The sequence below is a fragment of the Aythya ferina genome (assembly GCF_964211825.1).
Source record: "Aythya ferina genome assembly, chromosome: 2".
In the NCBI taxonomy this organism is placed as follows: domain Eukaryota; kingdom Metazoa; phylum Chordata; class Aves; order Anseriformes; family Anatidae; genus Aythya; species Aythya ferina.
The window spans coordinates 17745841-17767361 of NC_140297.1; the positions used below are offsets into that span (position 1 = coordinate 17745841).

Genomic DNA, 21521 nt, shown 5'->3' on the forward strand with positions numbered 1-21521 from the left:
TTTAATAAGCAGAAGGAATAAAAGCACGAGACAGTCAGTGCACATGTAAACTAATGCACTGCCTAACAACGGTGAAAAGACGGCAGCGTGCAGCACACAGACTGGGAAAGGAGGGCGAGTACGTTTTGCCTGAAGTGTGCAAGCAGCATTTTGTTTTCTTTCTGGAGCTGCCCACAGAGCTTTGACAGTGGAAATCTCCTTGATGAGAGTATCACAGTGCTTTCTGAGTGCTGTCCTCAGAAAACAAGTGCTTTTAAACTTTTAAAGAATTGCAGTTAGTAAGACATATAAAGATACTTCCTTGATGTCCTATCCCACTGTTCGTTTCCTAAGAACAAGAAGACCTTAAAAAAAAAATCCGTGGTGTTTTTACATCCAAAATGTGCTGAACAAGATTTGAGGACATAAAAAGCAGATATAGTTTTGGCTCTCGTTGCCATAATTTCCCATTGTAGCTGTGACTGTTGGGTCTCTGGGTAAAGCTAAAATAACGAAATCACCTATTTCTGCCAAACTCATCGCGCACAACACCAGCGAATGGAGAAGGTGAAGATATCTGGGGTTTTAAAACTTCTGTGTCTGGAGTCACTATGTCCATCACTCTGACGTGCACGGCAGAGGAAAGATATTCTGGTGGTGAACAGGCGAGGGCCACTGACAAGGCGGGAGAAGGGTGTTTTCTGCCTGCTGGGCAAAGCACACGCACACTCCTCCTTCACTGCTGAAAGAACAGCATGACTAACAAGCCCCTGAGGCCACTAAGTTCTAGCCATGCTTGCAAGGTCAGTAGACGTTCAAACGTTCTGAAAACTTTTTAAAGAAAAAAATAATCAAAGGATCCATCGTACAAGTTAGGAAAAATGTAGGATAGCAGTTCAGTGCAGTTATGTTTATCCTGGCAAAATTTCAGGTGGGTTTTCTTTTATGTTGCATTTGCTTGTTGACACTGAAGATAAATAAAGCCTATCTGGCAATATCTGAGCATAATTTTCTCTTCCTTTTTTTTTTTTTTTTTTTTAAGGTGGCAGCTGGTAGCTGTTGACAGTTACTGTACAAACATGCTATCTATCCTTGTAAACCTGTGTAGAAGCCTGTTCTCCTGAAAACATAAGCTTTTGAACAGATTAATTTCTAGTTATGTTGAATTATCAGTTTAAATCCAGCAAGCCTAGTGCTCTAGCCATAGCCCAGTGTACCCTGGAAGACTTCAAATTGATTCTTTGGTCCCAGGTATGTAGAAGCTCTGAGATGAGCAAGGCAACGTGCTTGCTTCTGTTAGAGAACAGAGCTCTGCAACCTTGCAGTCAGCAGCACTAGATTTGCCATTAAGCAAGCATAACCTGCTCGCCTTCTCTTGCTCTTTCCTTGCCTAAAAGCAGCAAGTAAATAAGACATTCAGGAGGAGGGAACCATCGGTGGAGTTCTGAGAACATGATCTATTACAGAGGAAGCCAGGTTCAGAGCAGAGAAACGGATCTTAAAGGAGAAACCCAAAGATAGAAACAGGAACTGTATGACACACAGTGCAAGTGAAAGAAAAATCCTAGGAATTTAGTTTCGCTAGTCGTGTGCTCTTAATGGAAGATGGAGGGACACGACTGATGAGTTGCAAACAAATGTTATTTTTTCTGTAGGACATGTGTATGTTTTTGAAGTCCTCACACCATATCTGACTGGTATTTTTACAGCCAGAGATGGAGCAGGTATGCCAAATTTGGAGCTTAACAAAGGACTGCATTTAGCGTTTAACAAAAACACAATGTTTGCCCTTACTTCTTCACACTTCCTTCCTTTTCTAACATACACATCTTCAGCTGTGCAAGCGTTTCCTACTCAAACCACTGTGTAACCATGGTTTTACTGGGGCACGACCTGATTTCTGTTAGAGACAAAATGGCACCAAGAATCTGGCAGCACAGACTCTTTGGCACCAGCCCAGAAGGTGTGTTCCTATTTCTGCTACGTGAACTCACAGCTACTTGTTCTGAAGAATGGAAGTGGTTTACGGCTGTGCCTTCCCATCCTGTCTGTGGCTCCTAGGCTTTTGTGTAGCAGCCACAGTTTGCAGAGGGTAAAGCATGAGGAGGAGCAGCAAGGAGTCAGCTGCTTTGTCCAAAAGCCAAATCCTTGTCACAACAGCACATGGGCACTTTGAGAGGGGAAGACAGTGGGTAAAGAGAACCAAACTTAGAAAAGTGATTCACAGGTGACATTTAGCTAGTGCACTGCTGGTATCTGCTGACCTGTGCCTCTGATGTATCCACTTGCTTCTGAGTCTCTGCAACTTCTGCACGGGATGGAGGAACAATTTGGGGAATCTGTCCATTTGCCTGAACAGCACCTGTGACAAATACCAAGGAGAGAGGGAAAAGAGGGTTACATTTTTGTGGTATTTACCAGATCAGGGAATACCAAACTAAGAAAGAGGCAATTAAAAAACCTTCACAACTTGCACCACTCACTACAGGTTTTATAAGTACTTCAGAAAAATCCACGAGGATGCCTGCTTTCTACTTTGGGCTTGTTTTGTGACTTTCTATATTCAGTTCATTACCTGAGGAAAACAATCACAATACCTTGCATTAAAACTAATACCTGTCCACATAACTCCATGACTGTAGCTGACAAACCTACAGGAAAAGCAAGTGGTAGAATTATGAAGACATGGGGCAGAAATTATCAGTGTGTGTATAAAGGCGGTGACAAATGAAGATCTTTTTCTTCTGACTGCTGGAAATGGTGATCACAGAAAGGGACGGTGAAGCCTGACACAGGAATAGAGAAGGGGAGCCACCTTTGGAAGTGGAGCTATGCAGAAATCAAACTGGCATAGTTAAGATCACTCTCTGGCCTTGAATTGTTTAAATACCTGTCTTTCTTAACAGCATTTTAAAATTTGTGGTGTAATGTAATATTAACTACACCCAGGTTTTATTGCACATTTTCCCCTTTAATGTATCTTAGAGACTAAAAGCGCAATAGTTTCATACCAGTAAGAGTCACAAGAGCTGAAGGTTTGAAGTACTACAGATGCGCTGAGCCATTTTTTTTTTCCATAAGTTAGTTACTACCTCTGAACCTTTTCCCTCGTCTGGAATCATGGAAGCTCACTGAATTCTCAGATTAGCAAAACTCTGCTAGCTGGCTCAGCTAAAGCTCTGCAAAACTTTTGCTCACCATTCGTGTGTTTGTAAGGGATATACACAAAGAGCCCGGTACTGTCAAATGGCATAAATGAATGTCAAACCAAAGGAAAAAATTGTGGTTTTAATTAGGAAAGAAATCCCCAGCCCCTGTGTAATCTGATGAGGATTAAATTGACTCTCCAGTTTAGTCTAGGATTTTTGGAAGCTGTACATGTCAAAGTAGTAGATAGTGTTTGGTGCCCAGATACAGACATTTGTAAACCTCAGTGACTGCTTTAACTCCGTTATAATTTACAGTTCTGAGATGCTGTAAAGTTCCACTTGTGCTTTTTGGATACAAATGAACCCTTAGCAGCCTGCAGTATAAATCTAAGCACAAAGATGGTTTTAATCTTAACACATACTTTTCTGATTAGCAAAGAGATTCTATGACTATGATAAGAAATAAAATAAAATCTTTTCATTGCCATGCCTGCAAATCACACAACTGATGAAGAAGTAAGACAAACTCTGCAGTGTATTGAATTTAGTAGGGTTATTTAGGCTTCAAGGGCTGACCAAAAATGGTCTGAAGTCCTTGTGTTTTATGTCTTTGCCTACAAGCAATCCAGCATATTTAATCCTAAAAGCCATTTAGATCATTCAGACTACGGCCTGTGTTTGCTGAACGACTGACATGGAAGTTTAATAATGAGATTAAACCAGTCTTGTGGCTGTAAGTGCTCAGCAGAGAGTGATGTAAATCCCTGGGTTCTGTGGCCAGGCTGTCACTCAGGGCAAGTTACCATCTATCTGCAGCTCATCTGCTGTCCGTAGCAGAGCAGGAGCTTGGGTCCCACAATGCTCAAGGACATTGTTGCCCTCAGTGACACTGAAACTTAATAACATAGTGAAAGAGGGCAGAGAGAGATCCACTCTAGATATTGCTGTGTACTTGGCAAATAAAATATACCAGAAAGTTGGGACACAGATAAATGGTAACCTCTTTCTTCTTCTGTTAATGGATTTCATAAGCTATGAAAGACTTGAAAGCAAGTTGTTGTATCAGCTCCTGCCACATGCCTGTACATATGGCACACAGTCAGCCACTTAAAGGACCCCCAGTCAACCGAACATGTAAGTTCGTGCATTCTTATGTCAAGACTTATTTTTAATATAAATGTTACAGTATTCTTTGCAAGTCACTTTCTCCAAAATTTTAAGTTGAAATAACACTTAAGAAAAAAAAAAAAAAGTAGTCCAAATACAATGCAAAATATAGAAAACCAAGAGCCTAGTAGAGGTACAGAGTGTCTGTAAAAAGCAGCATCCTTCTTCTGAACATTGTGGTATTGTGCTGGCACACAGCACATGCTGCTGTTTGAGTGTCCAAAGACACAGATAGAGATGCAGACGACTTAACATGCCCGAGAGGCACCTTGCACTTGGGACACGTCAGAACCACAGACTGCACAGTTTGGGGTAAATGTGAACACACAAATGCCGGCCGCAGCAGTGACCAGGGAGTACAGGCTGTATGAACCACGAGAACAGAAGCTCCACCTGCCTTCCTGAGCATTTCTTCTGACTGCCACTGAAGTTGGTAGAGTACAGCCCTCTTCTAAGCTCATACAGCACCGCAATTTTCAGCAGCAGGATTTAGCTTGTACAGCCTACACAAATGGCTGATTTGTTCCATTTCTAAAATGTGAGCCAACAACTGCTCACAGTCAGTCAGTTAAGGTTATAACACTATAGTTGGGCCCCAGGTTTTATTAAAGGCAGTACTGACAACTGCAAGGCAGCAAGAATTAAAATCACCTGCCTCAGTTAGAATGCTAATGATCCTTCAGAGATATTTCAACAGAGACAACATACATGGCTAAAATCTTTCCAGGCTGCTTAACCATTTAATGGGACCCTTTAGTTAAGATTAGCAGCATATTTTATGACTACAAACAATTTCCCTGGATTCTAGTCAGGATCTCAAATTTAGTACCTGTCCTTCATTAGTCCTCGAACCTGCCCCTACCCAGTACAGACTGCAGCACCAGCACGAAGCCCTGCTGGCCACCTCTCTGTTGCCATCAGGACACAAAATGTTCCATGACCCTGGCCCATCCACCCTCATTAAAGTAGCCCTGTGCATGACCAGCAGCTTGTTACTACTTCTCCCCACCCTAAACAAGCATTTATTATCATGATTTCACTCCAAAGCTTAGTAGAAAGACCATCCTCTTATATGTGCCGAGAAAAGGCAAACTAAAGCCCTGGAAAGATATTTGCAAGACTTTGAGTTGTAGCAGTATACATCACAAGTCAGAAATGCATTTATTTTTTTCTTTGTTCATTCTTGTCACATATGTACAATAATAAGATGGATAACAGCAATCTGATGAAGCTATTGTAAAAGTAAAGTTAGAGAAGAACCCAACTCTTTCTAACCTCTGTCTCCTTTTCCTGACACCCACACTGCTACCCTGCAAATGAGCGAAAGGCTAGGAAAGAGAAGGGCTTACCCTATAACTCTCGCTTTCTGAAATTACTGTTCTCTGAATAGCCACTCATCCCTTCTACCCACTGGAAGAATAGCTCTGATGCTGCCAGTTTAGAGATGGACAAATAGGAAAGTTCAAGACATGGACCATCAGACTGTAAAATGCAGCAGGAGGTTAATGGATTTGTATTTAGATGTCAACAGAAAAATACCTTCTTAAAGTGTGCAGATTTAAACTGACCTTTGGAGGGCTGCCTGTATTCTTCAATCTTAACTTTAAAGCAAAGCCTTGGCAGATAGCTGGTTAGAGGTCAGAGCCACTCTGGTCTGTTTAGAACAAGGCATTACCTTGCTGAATGTGTGGGACATTTTTCTGAACAAAGACTACGTGCAATGCTGGTGATGACAGAAGAGGGGAACAATTGTGATTTCAACTGTTCTGAAAGCTTTAGTACCTGTTGGTAAGGATCCCTTGGGGGCAGCCGGTTCCGCATTCCCTTGATTTGTCCACCGAGATGACAAGCCAGCTTTCTTCACTGCACATTTGTAATTATCATATAACGTCTTGCCATACTGCAAAACAATTAAAACAATACAAAAAAACATGGTGTTAATCTTGAAATAGGCCAGCCATTCATTTTCCTCTTAGCTAGCTTTTTTAACTCCACCACCATCTGCCTCATTTGGCTAAAAAGTAGCTTTCTACAAGCGGCTTCCCTGTTTCTGTACAGGACCAGGTGGAAAGCATCTCCATAATAGCATAATAACACATGAATCCCCATCCCCATGACCAAATACTGTCCTACCGATATCATTCTCCTGTTTTTTGTTCATTTCAGTATCAATAAACATCTTGAAACTTGGCTTTAAAGCCAACCATATTCAATAGATTATCTTTTTCTAGTGCTTTCCAAGTATTACATTTTCATTTTTATGATGTGAATTTTTTTTTTTTTTTAATTACTGGAGACTTGGGGTGCTGGATTCTGGGCTCTATAGCAAACAGCTCTAGCAGTGTAAGACAAAAAAAAAAAAAGTCTATTTCCACCCCACACCTTTGTTAGACGTCACCCTGCAGCAAAACTGGCAGAGAAGAATATATACCTAAGAGCAGCAGGTCTGTGTATTCAGGTATAGCCAGCCAGTACACTGGGCTATGTACAAACCCACCTTCCTTAATGTGCTGTGCCAAACAAAACAGGCTGTGAATCCAGATCTTTTTGAAGAGGGTGGGGCAGACAATTTGGGTAGAACTGTTTGAAAAAGGACACACCTGGACTGAACAGAGCTTGCACAACTTTAGCCACAGCCTCTTATTATTACACCAGGTAACTGCAGAGTGAGTTTTATGAGTAGGAGTTTTATAGCTACAGAATTTACATCAATTTAAATTAGTGTGTTAATGAGAAAAACACACTGATCACTGGGGTACCGGAACATCCAGCAAACCCATGTTGCTTGTGCCCTTCTGCTCTTTCTTCCTATGGTAAGATTAGCATGAATATACGTGTCTGTTCTTGTCACAGTACCTCCAGTTGAGGTGATGACAGTCAGTAACCTAAGGTAGGCAGGACTGCATAGAAAACATAATTACATAAATTTACTTTTAATCTTACCTTGGCGATTCTTATTCCTGTTACCCACTGATGCAGGGTTGCTTGATCATCACAGCATAAGTACTTGATATATTGGGACTCCTTTTGAATCTGGGGATGCTGTAAGATATTAATTCATGACATGAAACGAACATAGACATCACATCACAATATAAGAGTGCAAAAGCACTGCACAAGTGACCTCGGTGAGAACACTGCCTATGGGCATCCTGTTAACACGAAGATGACTTGAAAAAAAAAGCAGCAAAAAACAAATATAAGAAAATATGAAAAAGATTATGATTATGAACTACATGTGTTACCACTGGCAGCATTTGATTGAAGTAATTTTAATGCATTGTAATACGAATTCAAAGGCTACAGAAATCTAATAGTGATCTGGAGTTCAGTGAAGTCTAGAAGTGTCATGGTTCAAGGTCTAACACTCGGTGTATAAGTGCTGGAAGGGAGTATGTTTTTCATTGTGGTTTGTCATATGTAAGGCATCCAGACTGAAAGCTGAACACAATTAGTTTCAAAGAGCATGTTAAATTTGGATAAGCATAACCTCTCAGCTGAAACAGATTTTTCCTTCAAATTCACTGCCTTTCTTTGGGCCTGGTCAGAGCTTTCTTCATACACATTTTGATTCTGCTTTACTCTTGCTGTTGTTTGACCACAGTTTTGTAAAACTGCCATGTTCTCTAGGTAGAGGATCATTCAAAATGCAACACCATCGGAAGTAAGCTTTCTCATTTGTTTGTACCAGAAACCTTCACAATTTTTAAGCCTTTTTTTCTTCGTTTTGAAACAATTCAAAAACAACTCTTCCCCTTACTGCTCAACATAGTAGAGATATGCAGTGACGAGTCCACCAAATGCCATGCTACTTCCTTGCCTGCCTGGGACTGAACACCCTCTCCAGGACTCGGAAGGAATTTCCTTCCCCTGCTACAGCAGGGAGGCTACAGGTCTTCAACAGCTTGGATGGAACATTATACTGCCACCTCCTGATATGTAAGGAAAAGAATGAAACCAAAGGAAAAGGCTTCTTTCTCCCTCATTCACGTGTTCATTTCTATTACTATTGTCATGCATTACAGGTGCACAGTCAGCGAAATCTCACAAACACACGAACGTGCAGCCAAACATGCCCTGTGGATTCACTACAGCCAACCTCTCCTTTTTGGCCTGGGCAGTAGAAAATCCAAAGCTGAGCTAGCAGCAAGGACTCTGGGTCAATACATGCATCATTAAGCTCATGGAGCAGAGCACTGCAGGCCTTGGGGGGCTCCATGGGACCCCACACAGCCCCGAGAGCTGCCAGCAGCTGCTGTCCCAGGCTGGTGAGCCACCGAGGTGGTGCTGATGCAGCAGGCGGGTGGCTCCTCGCAGACGTCTGCTGGTGGCTGGGGCAGCCCCGCTGCTGATACCAAACCCTGGCCATGGCCGGGTGAGCCAGGGGTTCACAAGCAGAGTTGAAGACAGAGGTCTCACCCCGCAGCCACGTGTCCCTGCTCCTGCCTCAGCGCTGCAGACACCAGGCGTGTGCTGACCCAACCATGTGTGAGGCCCCAGGGTGACCCAAAAAAAGGAACTGATTTTGGTTAAATATAACACATTTTATCTTGATGCAGCTTTTAATTTTTTTTTTTTTTTTTTTTTTTTTTTTTTTTTTTTTCCCCCCAGCAGTACACAGCATGGCCTCACATACCACGTGAAGACAAGGGGCACTAGGCACACGCCCACAGTGCCCAGGGAAGAGCAGGCTGCACTACTTCACTGTGTGGCCAGGACAGGCTGACAGACCCTCCTTACTTCCTTCCCTCATTTCTCTATTATACAACCAGTTGCAGTGAAACCATCAGAGAACTCAGCCCTAACAGCATCACTAAAAGGGAACTGTAAGCAGGCACTTCTCTGTCTGGCACAGTCCATCCCATGCACCTGGGTTACACCAGCACCAACAGAGCCCGGAGGAACAGGAGATGCAAACGACACTGCAACCCTGGGTAAATTCAATTCTTCCATCACTTTTTAATAAGTATTTAGCAATTTTGTTCCTTTATGTAAGGTCCCACTGTACCCAGCAGAGGGCACCCAAAGCTTTCAGAAATAAAAAAGCATTTTTTTTTTTTCCTTCTCCTGTTTTCATGACCGCTCAGGCCAATGGGTCTATGTACCTCCCATCATTTTCAAGCACCATATGTAACCAGCAGGTTTTCATTAAAAGAAAAAATAGACATCTATATTTTAACAATCTTCTCCCCGGGGCACCCTGCCAAAATTCCAGTTTCACAAGAATATCCCTACTGCCAGATCAAAGGTCCCCGAGCCCAGTATCCTGACTTTGACAGTGGCCATAAATGGATGAGGGAATAGCATGAACAAGACAAGCATATCTGATACTTCCTTCTCCAGACTCTCCCTCTCTGCGACTATTTTCAGATCAGGGGATTTTCTCAGCAGGAGGTGGTTTCTCCATATTTAGATCCCGCAATGGATTTCTCCTCCAGGTGCTTCTTCAGCTTCTTCTTGAGCCCAGATGGAATTTTAGCATCTGTAACACCTTCTAGCAATGATTTTCCCAGATCTGCCATACACTCCACACATCTCCTTTTGCCCTGAACCTGACTGCTACTAGTTTCATTTATTGTTCACTTTTAGGAAGAGATGCTCAGTGGCTGACCTCTATCCACACCTCTCCATGCTACTTCTGAGCTTAGAGGCAGGCATTACTTTCCTCACAGGTCATCTCTTTTCCAGCCTGCAGTCTCCTAGCCTACGCAGTCATTCAGTTCAGTTGTTCCTTACCTTTGCTCATTCTTGTTGCTCTTCCCTGACCCTTCTCACTGTTTACTATATCCTCTTTGAACTGAGAGGTTTGGAGCTTCACAGGTGAGAGGAAACCATATACTTGTGCCACGGTATGGCACTCTTTCATCATCTACACCTTTCCTAATAATTCCTAACAGTTTATTTACATATCTAATCACTACTGAGCACCAAAATGATGCCTTCATCAAGTTAAACACCATGATAGCAGCATCTTTCTCTTGAATGGTACAGGTCACCACAAGGTTAGTAATTTCATAGATGAAGTTCTGGTTGCTTTTGTCCCTATGCACATCACCGTGTGCGTACCTCGACTGTGCCATTTACAGTCTTCCTGTCCAGAACTTCAGTCTCACAAGGTCCTTCTGGAATTCTTTGGTCTGCCCTTGCCTTGATGCTTGGAGTAAAATAGCACCATCAGCAATCTTCCTCACCTCACCGCTTATCCTGTTTGAATATTTTGAGACTGGGGGGTTATCACTATTCTGAGAAGTCGAGGGACTAAGTAAACATGGCTAGAGTGTCCTACGCTGGACCACATGGGATTATTTACTTCCTTCCCTATTCCTTTACTAGTTATCATCTCCACTGGGCAATCCATCTTAACTATGGACATTCACCACTGGGGGCCTATTCCAAATTACCCCAATCAGCTTCTTGATTAAATTACTCCGATCAGTGGCCATGATTAAATGCGATCACAAGTATATTCTGGCAATTAGGGTCCAAACTAGCAAACTGCTGAACACCCAGGTCTCATGAAGAAGGTTAAACACTTAAAGCCTTGCAGGCAGCCTGTATCTCAGCATTATAACATCAGCTGAGAACTGTATGGTCTCACTGTCTCAGAAGGGGTTTCTCAGCATTGGCTCTCTTTTTACATGTAATTTTACTGATGACCCATAAAACACACTTTGTAGTGTGTTTTTAGCATGCAACTTTGGACACGGATGCTTGATGTTTCAGCCAAGGACTGTTGCACACATCCCCACCCCAGCAGCTTGTTCACTTGGGAAGTACTGGGTAGTGAAATTTGGCACCACAAAATGGCAGAAGTCTCCCTGCTGTTGACACTGACCTTTACTAACTCAAATCTCTATTGAAAGCTTCAGGTCGCATGCGATATTTATCAGATGGTTGAAAAAATGCTGACTCGGTATAATCAATTCAAAGAATAAGGACGTTCTGTGAATGAAAACCTGGTATGAAGATCCACGTAAACCAATTACCTCCTTTCACAGCTCCTGCATCTCTGGACAGTTGTTTAATACAGCACACAGAGGTAAGGAGCTCTGGTCACTGCGCATCCCTTTTCTTCCTAAACTAGATTCATAGCCCCTGTAATAACCTCTACGGGAAACTAGCAGAGGCCATAACAATGTCAATCATGGCACAGTCATGTGAGAAATACTGTACCTCCAGACAAATGAACACTAACCTCAGGATGCCACAGCTTACATATTTCAAATGTAAAGGAAGATAAACTGCTTTGTTACACGGTGCATGCCGTGTCCTGAAAAGGTCACTACAATCATCTGACAGCAAAGGGAAAACATCTCCTCTGGAAAGGTTTATCACAGGCAGCACCAAAGTGAATTACAAAAGAGAACTGCTTAAAAAGCGACCACCCCAGAAGATGGTTTGAATGAAAAGTTGTAATAAGCAAGTAGAAAGGGGCTCCAACATTTTTCTCACAGAAATGTACATAGTACAGTGCTTGGAAGACAACATGGTGCATTGACATGCAGTGAGTTTGACTAGTGAACTTTTTACTCTGTTGATGTCAAAGCTCTTAATCATGATAAATTAGTAGCATTATCACTACTTTATGGCTGGGGAAACAGACACAGGTGGAAGTCTGGCCTGATTTTTCCAGGTGTTGGACATCTCTCCAGTCACTTATTAAGGCCTGAGCACCTCAAATGTCAGGCTGCAAAAGGATGTGCCAGGTTCCCCCCAGGAAAGCAGTGAAAAGCTTTGGAACAGAAGCTGGTACTCTCCTCTGCCCCGCTGTCTCTTTTACAAGTATCAACTGCCTGGAGATAAAGAAAGCAGAAACACTTGAATATAACAAGCTTATTTTCTGAAGAGGTTTAAAAAAATGTATTTGTGCACAGATACATTTTCAGATATAAAGTAAACTCTTTGCCTAAGGGAAAAAAAATAGAACATACTGAAAACCTGAAGAAATGGGAACTGAAAGATGTGGTTTCTATGGTTTGTGCCAAAATAAATGACTAAACGCGATCACGTCGCGTATGCATGAAATCAGAGATTATCCCAATAAAATGTTCTTTTTCTTCACCTTCTCCCAACACCGAAGATGAAAAGTGAAGTGAAGTTATTCAGGCGTCTCATTGGATTTCTTGTGCCAAAATATATGGATCATTGCTCAGTCTTTGAGGCAGAAACAATAGCCAGAAGCATAAAAACAGCAACTAGCTTTGGATCAAAAGCCTTGGCTTTGTCTAGATTTCCTCCAAATAGTCAATGTTATTTGATAGCTTATCTCCTGACAATGAACTTGTGCTATCTTGAGCTAGATTCTCAGCAAATCTGAGACTTATCTGACTCCCAGGGCTGCAAGTAGAATTAATACGCAGCACCCTTTCAAAAATCACTGCTAAGTGGTTCAAATTTGCTGTCTGCTGATAAATGTGTCCTATTTCTGGTGTTACACACTCCTTGCATTAAGATCACCAGGTTTAGCTGATCTTTTGAAGACCTGTGTGACTTGTAAAATAAAAGAGTAACTGCTCTGCTGTAAGGAAATTATTCTTCTGACTTCCACTTCTCGAATGACTGAGACAACATTTTTAGTTCATTAAAAACGTCGTGTAGCCATTGTAACCAAAGAGTACTGCTTTATGCAGCAAATAAAAATATCAAAACCTGTTATATCCCTTTTCTCACGGTCCTTCCTCTGGTCTTATTCTTCCCATTGTTTATATATTTATCTTACAAAACTGTGTGTGTGTACTACAATTCCATGTATCTGAGGGTCATCTGTAATTAAAAAAAACCTGCTTTTTTATCTAACAATTAATTTTACTCTGAAGTATCTGAAGCAGTCACACGCACATAACAGTTCAAAATTTTCACATGAAGAACTAGACGATTTTCTGTTGTGTCTCCTTGCTTCCCGTGCTGACCATTTGTTCCATGTCTTCTGTCTCCACCACTGCTAATGTTCACCTCCTACCTTCTTAATTGTCATTGTGCTCAATGCACGGCGCATGTGACTCAGTCTGCGACGGAGCACGCTGGGTGTGAGGGAGGAGGGTATCAGCACTGGAGTGACTAAACATCAAATTACCTGCTGGAATGATGCCACTGTTGCAAACAGAAGCTATTCTTCCTGAAAATTTACTTCCCAAGTCCTTTGGATCGTTTTATTTATTTATTTATTTATTTTTAATTTGGTAGTTTCCAAATGGCACCAGGAAAACTTAGCTGTTTAGACTGTACAGGAAAACGTACCCAGCTGTGGAAATAGATGATTTGCCTTTGTCTCAGTTTATCCCCAGGAAACCAATTTTTTTCATCCTAGATTAATTCAGCATTATGCACCATTACCTCCAGATTACTCAAGCAAAACCAGCACCAATAAACTATAATTAAATTCACTCTTTGTCACAGGCACATCAGACTGACTAAACCAGCAAATTTGCATATAGATTACCTTGCTATTTGTCTGCTTTGAAAGATTTTTCAACATGGTATGACAAAAACAGCTCCTGGACTAGCGTACACACACACACAATGCACAAAATAAATGTTATGTTCAGAATTTCTGCTCGCTGCAGCCAAAGCTGTCGTTAGCAAAAGCCATTCCCTCATGCTGGAATCTTTTTTTTTTTCTTTTTTTTTTTTTTTTTTTTTTTTTTTTTTTTTCCTGAAGCTTTTAGCTTCAGAATATGAAACAAATCACAAAAGGTCTCATCCATTTCCCTGGCATTCCCCACATAATGTAGTAGACGGTGAAAGAGAAGACCTATAGGGAGTCTAGGTATAAAAATTGCCATTTTTAAATGCAAAGGATACTGCGAGGAACCAAATGGCTCCAACTTGCACACTTGCTGTGTGCAGCATGAGAAATTGCTTTGTCTGTGAAGCAGAGATTTCTCTTTCCTCTCTGCTTCTCACCTTGGAAAGGCCAGCAGTCTCCGCAGGGTGGTGGGGGGAGCCGTGCTGCTCCCCTCCCTCTCCTGCCTCCTCTGCCAGCCCTGAGCTTGGCAGAGGCAGGTTTGAGGGAGGGTTTTCCTTCTCAGGTGGCTGCCTTTTCCTTTCCTCCTTTCTGCATACAGTGGTGTCTACTAAGAAAAGACCCATTTCATCTGATCTCAAAGTGAAAGGTGGAATCTTTAAATTTTTGTAAGTGTTTCCTTTAGGCTGAGAAATAAATAGGAAGAAGCTGCATGCTTGCAGGAGTAGATGCTCCCAAAGTGCTTATTTTATTCAGGGGTTCTATTTTCAGTACGTTGAGGGGCTTTTCTCTTGTTTTGAGTTTTTTAAGTTCCTCCTTTGAGAGAGGAAGGCTTGTTCAGCACCGGTACAGAACAATTCAATTTAAGAGGGTTGTAACTAACCACAGCCCAAGTAGTTACTGGGAAATAACACAGTTTTTCAAGCTTTAGCATTGCCCCAAAGCCTAAGGATTCCTGAAAACCAAGTCCACTGGGGCCTCTGTGCTAGGCTGTACTCTCTCTCATCCTCTGGACCCAGCCACATCTGTTCTGGTTTGTTGCACAGGTCAGCTAAGGGTGACCCTGCTCTCTGACACCACCAGACCAGCTGTGCTCTTTTCGGTTGGTCCCAGCTGGGCTTTCCCCTGCCTGAAAGGAGCTGATGTGAGGAAGCAGCTGCTTTGTTCAGTTGCTGCAGTTGTCTCCTGAATCATCTTTAGCCAGGGGAGTTTTAGGTTAGATGTTAGGAAGAACTTCTTTACAGAAAGGGTTGTGAGGCATTGGAACAGGCTGCCCAGGGAAGTGGTGGAGTCACCATCCCTGGAAGTCTTCAAAAGACGCTTAGATGTACAGCTTAGGGATATGGTTTAGTGGAGGGCTGTTAGCGTTAGGTTGGAGGTTGGACTCGATGACCTTGAGGTCTCTTCCAACCTAGAAAATTCTGTGATTCTGTGATCTTGAAAAGAAACTCCTGGATAAGCTCAGCAAAGTGTCCTGTCTTTTGCTGGCAGACACTGCGATGTGCTTCTGAGTTGGTTTTGACACACCGCTCTTTTCCTCGTTATCTTGTTATGATTAATGAGCAAGCAAAAACCTCCCCATTTTAGATCTGAGCTACAGTATATACAACAGGGTGCTGGTGTGGCAGGACAAAACGGTAGGCAAGGAACACTCACAACTCATCACACTACTCTAGCTATAGTGTGTACCTATATACGTACATAAAGACACCATCCTACAGAATGGACCTGCAGCCCAGAACACTTGTAAAACCTAGTTCAAAATACATCGTCTAAGTGCAGCTGCCAACATCACAGGCTGCAAAACCTACACTGGCTTCTGTCTTAAGTATGAAAGCAACCTATCCGCGATGTGTATGATCTTGTTGTTACACTAACATCAGCACCCAAGCCAGCAGCAGCTAATTAACCCAGGTGTGACCACTGAAGTTGAAATTAAATGGCTAGATTAAGAACCAACCAACCAAACAATAAAAAGCCAACAAAACAACAGGACAGAAGGAGCTGCCTGCTCATAGGCTTTGTGATTGGATGCATGCTCTGTGTGTTAGCTGGGGCAGGCACTAAGACCACAGGCTCTCTGTCCCTGCAAGCCCCTCACCTAACTGTTAGCCTAAGAGAAGAAACTGGAGAAAAAGTCCTCATCCTATTTAGAAAGATCAGGGTGAAGCAGTGTTCAAAGAAATGTCCCAGAGACATTGAGGCAAAAGCTCATATAGTTCAGGGCAGTGTCAAGACAACCCGAGAGATCTCATTCTAGCTAAAACCAAGTCACCAGTGTTGGTTACAGTTAACGATAGTTCTAGGGTTCCTCTTTCCTGCAAACTCTTGATGATTCCTTGCAGACAGATGCAAAAATGACAGCAATGCCCTGCTCATTCTCAAAATATCTCTTGCAGGCTCTTCCCTCCCTAAATGTGCAAATGACCAGGTTAGGAGTTCGCAGAAAGGAATATTGCGTTTTTTCTCCCTGAAATATATGAGACAGGACCTTTGTAGGTGGTACAAATATTACTATTTTTAGGCTAGTTAATTGTTTGGAGGGCTCAACATTCAAATGGGGACTGGAGGAAAAAAAAGGATGTTTCCTTCAAGATGAAGTCACATTCAACTCCAAATCAGACCATCTCACTGGCCATTTGCTGCCCTTTGAAGGAACAAAAGGCATTTCCCCCGTTCTTGAAGTAAGGATGTCAATTGATTTAAGAAGTAGAGTCTGAAGTAAATAGGAGAGTTTTTCAGCTCAGTGCTCAAATCAGGGAAATTATGCCTGCTTTAAAGTTCAGCAGGACTAGCACAGAAGCAAGACACTGCTGAAGCTGCTAAGTCCCTGTATTTCTCCTGCACTGTAAAGTACAAGCTGGTCTTTTGCCTCTAAGCTGGGCAGTTTCTTTTGTAACATTTGAAACACAGCAGAGCAAGTAACTTGGCTGATGACTGCTCACCACTTTGAGGGAGCAGTTCCTCCATTCCTAAGGAGCTCCTCAGGATGCTCAGAAAGCTGAGCTGAGCATCCACATTCCTCCAGAAGCACCAGGTTACCAGGATAATGAAGACAAATGTTTACCTGTTAAATCTATTGCCTTTTGCTCACTTCACCTGTCTGCAGAATTACTGTCGTTCCATCTTGCGGACTTTATTCTCAAAATACAACAGGATGAGAAATATCTCAAGGACGATGGTTTGTTTTCCTTTGACATTTCCAAACAAGTGTCTCCCAGCAAGAGAAATATTTTCTTCTGGGAGTCTTCCATGTGAAAACAGGCAGGAACAAAATGTGACTAAATGTAATAAATGGCTTTACATCCTTCTCCACACACTTGTGTGCCACCAAACATCCAATCAGAGAAACCAACATTTAACTTTGTTCTTTCCCTTAGCCTACAGATCTCAAGATGTATTACAACCTCAACTCCAACTGAAGGTAAAAGAGGAAGGATATGACACTCATCTCAGCTGCGTGCCTTCAAAATGATATATATTGAACTTGAACTACTGCATGGACATTATAAGAAATACCAAAATCTCCACTGCGTCACCTTCAGAAAGCCACTCAAAGTGAGAGGTTTCCATAAACAACAGAAGATTTGAAGATACCAAAGCTTCCCTATTCTTCCTTGGCAACTCCAGCCATTGCAAAAGGTAGTAGAAGCCAAGTCTGAAGCTGAGCGAGTCAGGAATCTACCAAATGCTGACTTGTGGGAATTAAAATGAAGAACAATCAGTGTAACATAATCTATTCACCACAAAGCAGGGTTGCTTGGATATAATGATCTCATCAACATGATGTTTATCCTAGCATACCACAAACACATTTAAGAAGCATCAGAGAAAACATTTTTGCTGAGTATGTTTCATACATTTATAAGCCTACTATATATAAAATTTCCCTAGCGAGCTCTTGATCTTGTTCTTCACATCTCATGTTGAGGGTACAGTGCTAACATCACACATCTAGTAAAGCAAGTATTTTAGTCTAATGGTGACTTTTTTTTTTTGTATAAGTTCTTATTTATACCTCTTTTCACAAAAGATGGGAATAAATCCAGAAAGTTTTCCCACTCATTGTTAACAGTTAAATACATTGCTACATACACCTCAGAAATCACGCTGTTATTCTCATCTGAATAGAAAATGAATAATTGTTATTAAATTAGTCAGATACTCCTCTGACCAGTCATTTGGTTTGGACTGGATCTTGTAACAAGATCTGAGATAGGTAGATATATACACACACACATATGGTCTCAATGATTTAGAAAATCTATTTCCCCTTCTTTTTTTAAATCACCTTCTCTTTTCCTTTTTTTATTTCTTTCCACTGAGAGTTGTAGTTTTCAGAAATAATGCTCACCTGTTGATTTCAGAAGGATCATCTCTATTAAAAAAAAAAAAAGAATGAAGTTTCTTTCCCCCCATCGAGCATTTTATGGAGAACTTTACTATTAAAACTTCTTAGCGCTGCTAATTAGTTACATCTGCTACGGAAAACAAGGCAGAGTCTATAAACCACTTCTGCTTGGCCATGTGTAAATTAGGCTAGTAGACATTTTGAAACTGAACAAAAGAGTGCTGTAAGTGTGCAGCTACAGCTGGAAATGTGGTATTATAAGTGACCTCTGATGTGAATGTTTCCTGTACCTTTTACTGAGATGGCAAAATACCATTTTCTCATATCTTGTTTACAACACAGACTTTTAAATAGACAAGAATCAGAGAGATTATTTTCTGTCTTTCTTGTACGCAGTAATCCCACTGTATTCTAAAACCTGTATTAAAGACAGATCGGAAATAGAGCCTAGCTACTGAAGCTGCAAAGCTTCATTTCTGCTACCTGAACTATGTGAAGAGCCTGGGATTCTTTTCCTTTCCTGAGAGAAATGTGGAATTCCCAGCCTAGCTGCAGTGCCATTACCTGAAGTGGCAGCAGTGCAACATGTATTTCCATAACAGGAATTTAACGACTGTGTGAGCAGTGTCTTTTGCACTCATGCCACAGCTAGTTGTGCAATAAAATATGCCACACAAAATGTCTTGCCTCAATACAGGCAAGATTTTGCATCAACATACGATTCAACAGGTATGACTACACTGCAAAAACAAACAAAAAAAGACATGAAAGTGCTGCTTTGTGTGCCATTTTTCTGGATGTGTCCAGTCACCTAAGGAGTCACTGGAAGCATACTTGGCCTTGTTCTGAAGAAAACTTTATAGATACAGTATAGATATACATCATAGGACTACCAGTCCTGTAAGTTCAGAAGATTCTCAAGGTATGCTGCTAATCAAGAATGAATTAAAGAAGAAAAAAACATGATTTTGCAGGAGGTATTCTGTCTCGTAAGGGTCCATGGACCTTGAAACTTAAATACATTTGCATATACAGTAATTTGTGTATCATAATTGCAGAACTTTTTTTTCTTGTATGTTTTTGTTGTACATTTTCTCTTACCTTTAGGACAAAGCAGTGATCTGTAGGTGCCTTATATTTCACTTTGTGTTGAGAACCGTAATAAACATTCATATTCTCAAACTGAATGAAGCATGCCAAATCCCGGGATGTCTACAAACAAAAACCAAGCACAGCATTGTTAGAACAAATTAAATTTTGATGTGAGACTCAATAAAGGAGTATCTTCAAGTGTATAGTGCTGATGTTTTTTTACTTTTTTTTTTTTTTTTTTTTTTTAACGGTTACAAAGTTGACTACAGAAAGAAGAGTGTGTATACTTCAACATTTGGAAGAATGTCAGTACAGATCAGGAATAATATATAACAGTGTAATATTTTGATGTTTTTCTGGTTTTGTTATGCTTTATTGCTTTGTGTGGAGATTTTGACTTACGGCTAAAAAAAAAAAAAAAAAAAAAAAAGGAGGAGACCATAGTAAGAAATAATTTTTGTAAAAAGAAAAAAGATACAGGCCTTGCAACCACACCCTTACAATTCTGATTAGAAAATGATGGCCTGGGGTTCTAAATTGAATTGGGAGCTTGACTCTCTTTGATATATGTAACAAATGTAAACTCCCATCAGAAAATGAACACACATTTCATCTGCTTTGCTTGGAATCTTCTCAAATTTCCTGGCAACATTCCTGTTCTGTTTATCATAACATTTACTTATTCACAGTATGTTGCTTAAGTAACAAGGTTTCTGTTACTGGCAGACTTTTTTTTTTTTTTTTTTTTTGTGAAGAATTCTGCATACAAAGCATACCTTTTGCAATCCTTTGAGTGGAAATGCAGAAATGGCTATGTCATATGGTCACTGTTGGTTAAACTGAGATATCAGGAAATTGTGAAAACAAAACAACAAAAAAAATGAAAACAACCCCTCATTTCCTCTAAGAATGGGGTTATATTTCCACATATGATGGTTCTTCTAGGTTGTTTTCACTCTTAGTGCTGCTTTCACTACAATATGCTCTTGAGTTGGATTTATTTATGTTACTGCATTTATAAACTGAGTTTGCAACTAAGATTTTTGGGGGAAACACTCCATATGGTATGTAGACCTGGCTTCTCTCTCCCCCATCTCTTCTGAAGTTCATTTCAGGGATTTGACATCGAGTATATGAACCTAAGCTCTTCTGACACTGCAAATTCCCAAACATGCTCAAATATATGCAGTATAATAAGGAGTTTCCTTTCCCTTTAGAAACCAGGTCATGGCAATTAAAACCAATATGAATGCAGTTGTTATTTTCTTCTAAGAAAAAACAAATTTGCATGTAAGGCACAAAGACACTTATTGCTAATATTTCTCCAATGTTAATATGACTAGATGAAACAACATAATTAACAGAAACATTTTAAATTTATATCTACAATTCCAATTCTGCTGTTTTGTGGCCTTTTCCATTAACAACACGTTTCTGAATGGTATAATTAGGGTTAAACTGAAGAAAGAAGTGAAGATGATAGTGCTGACTGGTGTCTGGTTTGTTCAGCAACAACTACAACAACAACAACAACAACAACAAAAACACACTAAAGGCATGTGTATAAAATTATCTGGAAATGTCCCTGTATTTTTATAGGTTTGCCCTGTATTTTACAGCCAACACGAAGTGCAAAAGGTATGCCAGACTTCTTTGCTTTTTAGTAACACATGAAAACACGATTACATGATGAATTTCAAACCAACTGCAGCAGCAGCAGATAGTATTGCCCACCAATAGTTTGTTTCTGCACCTCAGTGAAAGGGATCACTTTACCCACACTGAATGACTGCAGCAAGTTGCACACTCTTCTTACCACCTTGACATGGGATGAACTCTCCTAATTTAAGGGCTTTGACTGAAAATCTCTATGAAATACTGTTGCAGTGTTTTCAGATGTTTAGCACTCTCAATGCATGCTGCTCACCTAACAGAGACTATTGTTTCCACAAAGAGACACGTACCTGAACCTCAGCTCTTCCAATAGCAAGTCCAGTGACTAACTTAAATCACCATTAAGCATTGATTTGGGCTAACAGACTTGATACTCTATGCAATGGCTGAGTCATGGACATATGGAACCTTTTGCTGAAGCTGTTATAGAACCAGGAGCAACAGTTGATTGTGGTACCTTCTTAAAGAGCTGTGTCTTTTTCCTAAATAATTTGACTAAAGGTCCTAAGTCACTGTGAGTGACTGGCTGAGTACAGTTTTTAACAGTGGCTCAGTTATAGGCAAGGTGGTAGAAAGGCTGCAACAATCAGCAGGCAATGAAGTGTTAAAATAAAAGAACTGTTCCAAGGTGAAGGTATGGCTCAGT

General features: G+C 41.0%; 1 protein-coding gene across 1 annotated transcript in view; it reads right to left on the reverse strand.

Annotated features, from left to right (window-relative positions):
• Nucleotides 1–21521, reverse strand: part of APBB1IP (amyloid beta precursor protein binding family B member 1 interacting protein) — a 62120-nt gene that overhangs the window by 1470 nt on the left and 39129 nt on the right. Inside the window, exons 10-13 of the mRNA XM_084510401.1 lie at nt 19211–19321; nt 7239–7337; nt 6078–6195; nt 2244–2341 (exon numbers count right to left, since the gene is read on the reverse strand). Coding sequence (XP_084366527.1) covers nt 2244–2341; nt 6078–6195; nt 7239–7337; nt 19211–19321 — 426 coding nt within the window. The remainder of the gene's footprint in view (nt 1–2243; nt 2342–6077; nt 6196–7238; nt 7338–19210; nt 19322–21521) is intronic.